The sequence below is a fragment of the Mytilus trossulus genome, chromosome 4, assembly GCF_036588685.1.
Source record: "Mytilus trossulus isolate FHL-02 chromosome 4, PNRI_Mtr1.1.1.hap1, whole genome shotgun sequence".
NCBI classification, from domain to species: Eukaryota; Metazoa; Mollusca; class Bivalvia; order Mytilida; family Mytilidae; genus Mytilus; species Mytilus trossulus.
In genome coordinates this window covers 70,041,263-70,052,073 of record NC_086376.1, presented here as the reverse complement: position 1 = coordinate 70,052,073, position 10,811 = coordinate 70,041,263, and the positions used below count along the sequence as shown (strand labels likewise).

The 10,811-nt window shown below is 31.6% G+C and overlaps 1 protein-coding gene across 1 annotated transcript; it reads right to left on the bottom strand.

The window, feature by feature from the left end:
- Nucleotides 1-6,483: 6,483 nt before the first annotated feature.
- Nucleotides 6,484-10,058, bottom strand: LOC134714147 (acanthoscurrin-2-like). Its single transcript, XM_063575390.1, has 4 exons — nt 9,868-10,058; nt 8,161-8,226; nt 7,242-7,808; nt 6,484-6,560 (listed from the first exon to the last, which is right to left on the bottom strand). Exons 2-4 carry the CDS (start codon nt 8,219-8,221, stop codon nt 6,550-6,552), a joined length of 639 nt encoding a protein of 212 aa, XP_063431460.1. The 5' UTR covers nt 8,222-8,226; nt 9,868-10,058; the 3' UTR covers nt 6,484-6,549.
- Nucleotides 10,059-10,811: the final 753 nt, after the last annotated feature.

Here is a 10,811-nt window from a genome sequence, read left to right as displayed (position 1 = left end):
TCAAAAATAGAAAAGATATCTACATTAAATTATTTTACAGTAGTAAATATAAATTATGAAAACTACTTGGTTGTTATTTAGATGAAAAAAATGAAATTAGAACAAAAACACAACTGTCAAAAGTTTATTCTAAATCTAAAAAATAAAATAAAAACTATAGTGCACTATAGAAGGAATTCTAAGGTAGCTATTACTGTAGTTTAATTCTTACAAAGTGATTAATAATGAAATAGGAAATTACTAACAATAAAAATGGCTTTAGGCTTCATATAACTCATAGTATTCATTTCATGTAAGTTTTGAGAAATATTACCAACTTAAAAAAATAATTCTATAAAAGGACACACAATTTTAAAACCTGGTTAAGCCTTCATAATCCCCAAAAATAATATTACGTACTAGTTTTAAAGAAGAGGAGAACACCATGTTTTTGTTAATCGATGAGTGAGAGTGGACAAAACATTTTCAACTGTTACTAGATGCGCTTTTATATTTCGGGCTGTAAAAATAATAACTACTACTTTTTACACAAACTTTTCCTACAGAATATGTATTTCCATCCTCTCTTTGGCAAAATTCCTAGTTTTCAGACTTCACGAGGCCAGCACAATTATATCTAATTACTCAAAATCGGAGGGGCGTCCGTTTGGCCATGCTTGCTGAAAGTATGAATACGGAACTACGAAAAATCTAAATGGAGTGTTAAATCCGACACTTAAAGAGAGACAATAGCCGTTCTCCCTGTGCACAAAAGGTCCCTTGCAAAACTGCAATTGGGAAAAGTGGATGTATTGTTACAACGCAAACTTTCTATCCCTTTCCAAACTTCCTTGTTCAAAACAACAGTCCGGGATTGACTGCGCATGCAAGAAAAAAAGAAGTTGGTGTAAATAACAGAGTAAGCTTTATTCGAATACCTCATTAAATCGCAGTATTTGATGCTCCTTTTTTTAAAACAAACTTGAAGGACACCTTGCGGGAATTTCTCGTTACATTGAAGACCTGTTGGTGACCTTCCGCTGTTGTTTTTCTATAGTCGGGTTGTTGTCTCTTTGATACATTCCCCATTGCCATTCTTAATTTTATTACTTATAGGCGAGTGACTTATTTCAAAAAGACTCTTAGATAACGACTGTAATACACCCACCTAAGACACGTCTGCATTATGTATCAATGGAAAGCTAATAATCTGCACCTTCTGTTTTGACCGGTCGTAAAAAAATTGTACGGTGCATTTTCTGTTAAATCAAGTTCATGAATAAACACTCCAATTTTGCGATTACTAAACAAAAAGCAATTTTCTAATTCTTGTACCATAAAATTTTCGAAAAGATCATATGAGCTGTATACAACATGATACATTATTTCTGAATCATACAAAAAATAAGAGGTTGGATTCGCAATATTTCCCGAAAATTCAGATTCATCCCAAATCCTAAAAAAAATATGAAAAACTGTTCCAAAAGCAAAGTATATCTTGGGGGATCGATATTCGTATGCTAAAAAAATAGTATATGTATATGTTTAAGGTCAAGGAATATATTTTTTGTAACTTAAAGATGCAATTAGCAATAAGTGTTCTCAGAACAGCCTTCTATTGAAGTGTTTGTATTTGCCCAAAAATCTGACATGATTTTGTTATTCTATGTTAAGATAGCACATTGCTAATTGTCAATATCAGAGAGAAGAATGATTTTCCTTAATAAAAGAAGGGGTATTTAAAGTTCGAAAATAATATATACGAGCTAATTGACGTAAAAATATGTTGTTACGAAGTTAAACTTGATTACTTTTGTAATCATGTTTAAATGCAAACATGACTTTGCGACTAAATCATAGACACCATTGAAATAAGCAGCATTGTTTAGAAACACTTGGTTATCCAAAGCGGCATGTTATTGAACTAAATTTTGTGGACTGTTGTTCATCTCTTGGACTTTAATTTTATTTTGTTCTTAGTTTTGATTAAGGTTAATTGATTCATGGTTTGAGTTTTTGATTGTCCCTTATGGTATTATTTTACTTTAAGACATTAACTAACAGTAATGTAATTCGGCAAACATCGCCCCAAAGTAAAGTGAAGAAGATTAACGCAATAAGACAAATATCCGCGAAAGTAACTCAATTTGCTCACGGTGATATGTATATAGAACCAAATCGTGATCATGATACATTTAACTACAATGATCTACATTTTTAAAAACTTTTACTACTTGAAGAGTGACAAAATATATCAAAGGGACATCAAACTCATAATTGAAAACGAACTGAAAAAGCCGGGTAAAAAACGAAAAAGACAAGCAGTATACAAAAAAACAACATATAAAACGACAGATTGAGTATCACCCCTCCCCTAAAAATATATGTGAGGTGAACTCATGGCCTCCTAAAGGGTAAACAGATCATGTTCCACATGTTCCACCCGTATTGTGGCTCATGTAATTCCTAACTCGGAGCCAAGGTGACATTCAAGGCAGAGATGACGTTATTTTGGTTACTTCGATTGGAACTTATCAGTCGTCATCTGGCGAAACAGATATTTCATAGTTGTCAACCAACTCGTAGTGGCACCCACAAAATATTCAAAGGGACGATTTCAACTTTGCATTTGAATTCTAATATAAAACCATGTTTAAACCCCTATTTTTCTTCAAATGTCCTGTACCAAGTCAGGCATATGGCTGTTGGTATCGAATAATCTGTTTCTTTGTATGTTGGCGATTGTTTTTGTAGCAGTTCAGTGTTTCTGTTATTCTGTTGTGTTCCTCTTATAGTTGATGCGTTTACCTCGATTTTGGTTTGTGACCCGGATTTTTTTCAGTTACTAGTAAATCGATTGATGACTATTGAATAGCGGTATACTATACTTTTTTAATATCTTTATTGTGAGCAGTTACGCACTATCACGAAAATCTCTGGAATATTGTATCAACTCGTATATATATACCACAAGAAGATGCCGCAAAATCGCGTTACATTTAGGAAAGTGTTTAGATAAAGAGTGTAATCTCATTTCGCGGGCAGAACGTCGCTTGAGCATGCAAACACAAATTTAGGAAATACAAAACCCTACATTAATACGTCATATCATAAATATTTCCGACTTGGTATTGTTTCAGAAGAGTTGAGGCTGAATGAATTCGGTCTGCTTCTTTAGTAGTATAGATATGCAGGCGTTGTTATAATGTTGTTACATAGAAATGAAAAGTTTATAATTGGGTTGTAAGGAGTGTTGTGTGAATTGGTTTATGCTCATCTCTTTTGTCGTAAAACTTGTTCTCAACCAACCCTCATCGTCGATTTCAAGATACGTGATAGAGTATACTATATCTGTGCAGTCTTTTATTTTCAATTTCAATGAGAAATACGAGTCCATCATTGTCAAGCTCTTGCATGAGGTCAAGCATGTATGAAAAAAGAACTAGTCATTCAATTTATTCAAGAAGTTGCAACTAGAATCGTTGCGTATTTATGGATTTTTTCCTTTAGAATATCCTTATTTGATGAATTAATGCATTTTGTAATTCTTTTAAATTTCAATTTTCATCAATTTATTTTTTATTTACTTTCTTTTTTGTGGCTCACATTAACTAAATAAAAGGTCTTTTCATTACATCAATATTCATAATGGAGCTACAAATCAAACAATTAGAAAAGTCGAAAAATGTTTATTTCAGTCTGGTAGTTGCAATGCAGATTGCAATCTCTTAGTTTCGCCCCCTTTAGTTCAAGCAATAGTATGATTCGCGCACATATTTGTTTACTTTAATTTTTTCAGATTCTTAAGAATTTGTTTATCAAATCTTATATTGACCACATACAATGTTTAAATAGGACAAAAATATTTTAAAAAAGCTGTTTTTCGTAGATGGCGGTTATTAGGGCTACTGTATGAGTTATTATGATTTGCTGTTTAATAAGAAGTAAGCCTGGTGTAAGGAAATTTATGATGTTAAAAACTTCTTTCATAGTTATTACAGGGTTTTGTTTAGTTTTAAGTGGTTAGCAGTTGCATCAGAAAGAAAAGTTTGAGTTTCCACACATTTCGTTAACTATAATCGAATTTCAGGAAACATGTGCTGTCTATCATAACTCGCTTTCAATATTTAATGCATTTGATTCATGACTGTTAATTGTTTGCATAAGTGAATTAGGTATATAAAAGTCAAATTATGGAATCAAGCTGAAATCTTAGAAAATATGAAATTATTCGTCCTTGGCATCTGATCTTGATTTGACGGAAATTGCAAATTTTTTTACGACCGGGCAAAACAAATAGAACAAATAATATATAATTCAGTCGTATGTTAGGTGGGTGCCTTGAAAATTAAATTTTATGATTGAAGTCACTAGCCTATTAAAGACATATCATTATTGTGAGCCATCCAGAAAAACTGAAAAATGTAAAACACAAACACTTATTAACATTGTTGTTCTATATTTGTTTACTATCGATTAAGTTGTTTTCAACACACTATCGACGACACAACTAATGAACTTAACGTTACGGTAAATAGTGAATATGTAAATAATGATAATGATTTCGATCCGTTTACCGACAAGAATAACAGTGAAGAAACACATTTTCCCGTTTCGAAGCCTCGTCCTTCTATCGTTGATATGTCAAGTCAGTGCACTATAATGGGCTATTTATTGTCAACAAATAAGACACTTTTAATCTACTCACACGAAAGTTTAAGGGGAAAGGGGGATCAAACTAAGCAACAAAGCAACAAAGCATCAACTCTATAAGATAAGAATTGTTCGATTCTATTCAAACGTGTATTATCGTTTGAACATGTACGAACATCAATCTTTTAAAATGTTTCAAATCCATTCTCTGATATTTCTCGCACTAAATAAAAAAAAACTAAAATTTTTGGGAATATCGGTTTCACAGGTGATGGGTGTGTTCTATCTGTCGCAACCACAGTCCTCTTTTCCTTCATTGTAACCTACTGAGTTCGACAAAATCACTATTGTTATCACTGTGTTGAGATCGTACACTATTCACCCATGGTGGTGTTTGGGAAAAGCGCTCATAGCCATGTTTAACTCCGCCACATAGAAAAATAGAAATGTAAATAGTTTTCCCCAAATAGTCACTTGGTTTCACCTCATCAAGTAAGGTGATAACCACATCAAAAAATGAAAGAACCACCTCAAATACCAGAAAGAACACATCATGTAATGTAAAATGTCAAGTTTTGAAAAACATCATTACGTAATTTTAAAGCCATATACAGACAATTATCAAATCATCATTAAGAAATAACAAAACCGCATCATGTAATGTAAAAACTACATAACGTTAAGCCACATACACATCAAGTTATTTTAAAACAACATTTCCTAATAACACAACCACATTAAATAATGTTGAAACAACATCTAATAATGAAAAAAAAACATATCAAGTCCACATCAAACCGTATCATAACATATCGAGAAATATTATTAGGTAATGAATATTCCATATTGAGTATTATCAAAACATAATTAAAATTATAATAATTCAATATAAAGTTGTACCAGTGAACCACGTGAGACATCTCTATATAGCGTTCCATAATAGTCATCATTTAAGCTTATAATTCTGTTATTCTTAACGTTATGTTTTGTTTCAGTAAGGAAATTCGAGTTGATGGCAGATTATTTTAGTTTCTGATTTATTCATCTATTTAGAGGCCTATTGCTACTTTTTCGCATCCGCGATCCGAATAACTCCTCACCCTTGCATTGTAATTATATCCAACTCCTAAATTGTACTATAATAAAAATAAAGCTTAAAGTTAGAAATGAAGACTTTACTGTTGTTGAAGATCATTTTTGATCCATATAGATGTCTCTGTTGCATGTTTCTTGTATGTTTGATAAAGTGTGGCTGTGGTAAAATACAATCTACACCCATTGTATTTTGCCATTGTGTATATAAAAAAAAAGCAATGGTGTTTAACGTTTCTCGTTTTATATATAGATTAGACCGTTGGTTATCCCGTTTGAATGGTTTTACACTAGTCGTCGTGGGGCCCTTCATAGTTTGCTGTTCGGTGTAAGCCAAGGCTCCGTGATGAAAACCGTATTTTGACACTATAATGGTTTACTTTTACAAAATGTGAGTGGAATGGAGAGTTGGCACTCATACTACATCTTTTTACATCTTTTTAAATCTTAATTGACTCCAAAACCAGTGAATACCGCACAGAGAATAAAAAACATTATATTTGTTCTTTTTGCGAGATCTGACATCGTTTAAACTAACTCGTGTTACAATTTCTTGTTCATTCATTACATGCATTCACCTTTAACTTGAAACTTACCATCTCTACTTTTTTTTAATGAATTGAATTTTTAAAGTTCATTGCTGCACATCATAAATAATTTGGGTTGGAATAGAAAATAAACACAGAATTGGTTATGCTTAAGATACATTGTAATCAACTAATAAAATTGTTACAAACATGAATGAAATGAAAGTTTATAATTGTTCGTCATATGTTGGAATTCGGGTTAGAGGCGCCTTTTGTTCTTCTTTGGAATGGTTTGATCTCAGTAAGACCCTGTAAAAACAAATGAACAAATCGAATTAATTCTTCATATCATACAACTTCAATTTTACATAAAATATATATATATATATATATATATGTTAGACCTGAAAAAGTTTATCACGATATAATATTTGGAAACTATTATCTATACATTATACCGTATATGTAACTATAGAACCATCTTAACTACGACCTAAGACAAGTAAAACAAACCGTATACATATAGAACCATCTTAAACTAAGACATAAGGATATTAAAAGTTAGAGGTAGAAACGATTACATGCAAGCTTGTATTTCCGGTAAATCGTTGAATGAATTTCACTGTGAATATTGCACGGATATATATATATATTTTTTTGTTCGTCTGTTTTCTGTCTCTGTTTGGTTGACATATTTTTTTTCAAATAACATTTCATGTCAATGCATACTGTCTATTATTATGAAATTCTATCAAAACTATTTCACAATTTAATTCGCATCATAAAGAGTATTTTTATTTTGATATAATCTATTTTTAATACGCTGATTATTCTCATTGTTGAAGGCGGTATGTTGACCTATAGTTGTTAATGTCTATGCTATTTGGTCTCATGTGCAGAGTTGTCTCATTTGCAATCATACCACATCTTATTATTTTTATTTTGATCACACATGAATTACGCTAATATGTTGTTTTTAATTTAACTTACTCTTTTTTCCATATTTACCATATTGACCATGACCTCCCGATCCGCCTGGCCAATATCCACTTCCTTGACCGTATCCGCCGTATCCACTAGATCCACCTGGGTAATATCCACCGCTACCATATCCTTGTTGACCGTAACCTCTGTATCCACTACTGCCCATTCCATAACTACTATATGGATCATACATCCCTCCGCCGTACATACCACCACCCATTCCACCGCCGTACATACCTCCGCCGTACATTCCACCGCCCATTCCACCGCCCATTCCACCGCCGTACATCCCACCGCCGTATATTCCACTGCCATAGTTGTCATCATCGCCATATATACCTCCACCATATATTCCTCGACCACCATAGATACCTCCACCACCATATATACCGCGACCTCCTCCATAGATTCCGCCACCGCCATAAATTCCGCGGCCACCATAAATACCTCCTCCATAAATTCCACGGCCACCATATATACCTCCACCATAAATGCCACCTCCGCCAATTCGACCTACACCGCCAATACCACCAATTCCAATCATGCCTCCTCTCCAACCTCCTCCTCTAGATCCTTTAATGTAAAATATTCAATAATTTCGCCTTAGCCTTATATGTAGGTCCGGTTTATGTTAAAAAAATAATATTACAAAATTTCAGTGGTATAAAAAAATTCTAATAACATGTTCAGTACTGTCAACTTTAAACATACTTTTTAACATAAAACTGAAAAATAATTGAGAAACGAGGTGTTGACGACTAGAAAATTTAGTATTGAAATTATATCAAACAGAATAAGAAGTGAGAAATGAATGTGTTTGAATTATAAAAAAACCCTGTAAATTCAGCAACATTTTCTTTGACCATTTAGTTTTTTTAAACCAGTAAAGTGACTTGTATCGTTATAGAAACAGTATTAGACTCACCCCAGGTTGTTCCATTGATTAGCACAATGGCCAGAGACAGAATAAGTAGAATACAATTCATTTTGTCTGGGGAAAAAAGAATTGTTGAAATCATGATAAAAAGGTAAAATGGTTACTGAAAAAAGAAAACATTATATGTTCGATTGAAATAAACATTTATACTATTTGAATTATTTAATACACTTTTTATAAACAAGATGATAAACCAATCTTTTTTCCATTATCAACCTTATGTCAAAATAGAATTTGTGTGTTTTTGCTGTGCATGCCAAGCAGTAATTATTCAAAATAGTTGTCTCTGACTTTTAAGAAATCGTCAACGAATATCATTTAAAATACACTTTAACTCAAAGAATTATTTATAACCGGTCACTAAAATAGGAATATGATATCAGGAGTCGATAGCAATAAACTATTAGCTACGATATATGAAAAATGGTTCAATCGGTATTTAAAGTGAAAAATGAAATAATCATTCGCTTTTATCAGCCAAATTTTGTTCAATTTTCTCAAAATAAGCGAAGAAACATCACTAATGAATTTTTTCACTTGCAAGTGAATAATTCGACCTCATTGAATCCGTATTCATGTGATCTTCAATTTAACACATAAGCTAGCGATTGATTACACATGTATTAGTCTTGTTCAGCTTTTGAAAGGAAACAATGTCAACATTGAAATTGAAACAAAAGTAAAACATTTGCTGACTAGATATACAAAACAATAATTCTTATACAGGTTAAAACGAGGATTAACTTATTTTGTTCTTTGTAGCATGAAAACAGACATAGAAAAATAAAATTGCACGAGGACTATTTAGTTTCAAGTTTATGCTTATATCGGATTATGTGACCGTCGGCAGGCTTCGTATGTCATCTCGATAGATAATTAGATGGCGTCTCGACTAAAATACACACAAAATTTGCACAGGTACTGTCGAATAAATGAATAAATTGTTTATGTCAGACTTATTGTAATTTGGATATACGTTTAAATATGTTATAAATCAAATATAAGAATTTGAGTCTCATCGGTGAACAAGATTATGATAGCTAATGCACATTGAATGGAAATAAGCAAACGAACATTTGTATACCTATTGTTTGAAAATAGGCTGAATAAAATATTTTTAAATAAGTCATAAAAAAGAGAAATGTTATAAACCTCTTATCGCATTCCTGGATTTATCTACACGGCAGACTAATGCATATTTCAGAGAATTCATGTAGCATGAAAATAATAGTAAAAATACACACGACATAACTTCAAAAGATATCCTTTGGGCATCAGTAAGTTGAAGCGTGGTGTTTTATTTTCTCTCTAATAATTCGTGTATGAACGTAGATGGCCAATAGAGGATTTACTACAAGGGTATATTACAAAGAGATCAATGGCAAGAACGTAATCATCAAGTTATTATGATTTGTTTGAGTATTGAAAGGATATGAATCTATGAATTGAAAACTCCAAAATGGGCATAATAAAATCAATCAAGCTTCCTTTGTGGAGTTCATGTGATTCTCTGAGTTTTTTAGCTTGGTGGTTTTTTTTTTCTTTATTAAAAATATAAATGAGATTTGAACATCGATAACTTACTGTTGCGGCTTACATAGAATATAAATAAAACTAATTAGTATGTTCACCCTTCAATAAAGTAAACTTAATTCTAGTACTTATCAATCTTATTTATTGAAAATATTTACTTACATGTACTGGCAAGCTATTGACCAATTCTGGAATGGATGACTACTGTTTCAAAACCGACAAACATTGTCTTTATATAGCATGGTATAAAGTTGGTACTTGCTGTCAAATTTGACACAAGCCATACTTGTGTCGAATTGTTGTGTTTTTGGAAGTAAACTGTCATGTTAAGACAAGCTTGTACTGTGACTTTTTGCAAAAACTAAAGATGAAAAGTTCAAATTATGAACAAACACAAGATCGATAGAATTATTTTTTTGAATGGATAACCAGTAACATCAATTAGATAGATGACACTGCTATAAACAAGCTTAATTTAACATACCAAAATTTTACAATGACTAATCTTTCAAATTCATTATCATAAATTCTATTTTAATGCGTTTTATAATGCGTTTTAATAATAAAACGCAAATCTTAATAAAAGTCTTAGTAAAGCAATTAAAAAGTAAAAACATGTATGTTACAGCGGATTTACAGATACACAAACGCAAAAGATATCTACATTAAATTATTTTACAGTATTTTAAACTATGACAAGTAAATGGTAGCAATAACTTAAAGATGAAAAATTATATAAGAACAATTACACAAGTGTCAATAATTTATTATATATCTATTTAAATCATATGAAATTAAAACAAGATGAAATTTTAAATTGAATTTATAGTTATCAAAGGTACCAGGATTATCATTTAGTACGTCAGACGAGCGTTTCATCAATGGCTATAACTGAATTTTAATTCTTATTAAGTAATTAATATGAAATGGGAAATTACTAACAAAAAAAATGGTTTTACACTTCATATATCTAATAGTATTTATTTCATGTAAACTTTGAGAAATTTAACAAGCTTTAAGAATAATTCGAAATAATGACCATAACGAGACACACGTCTTGTTGAGCCTTCATAATCCTCAAAAATGATACTACGTTCTAGAATTTT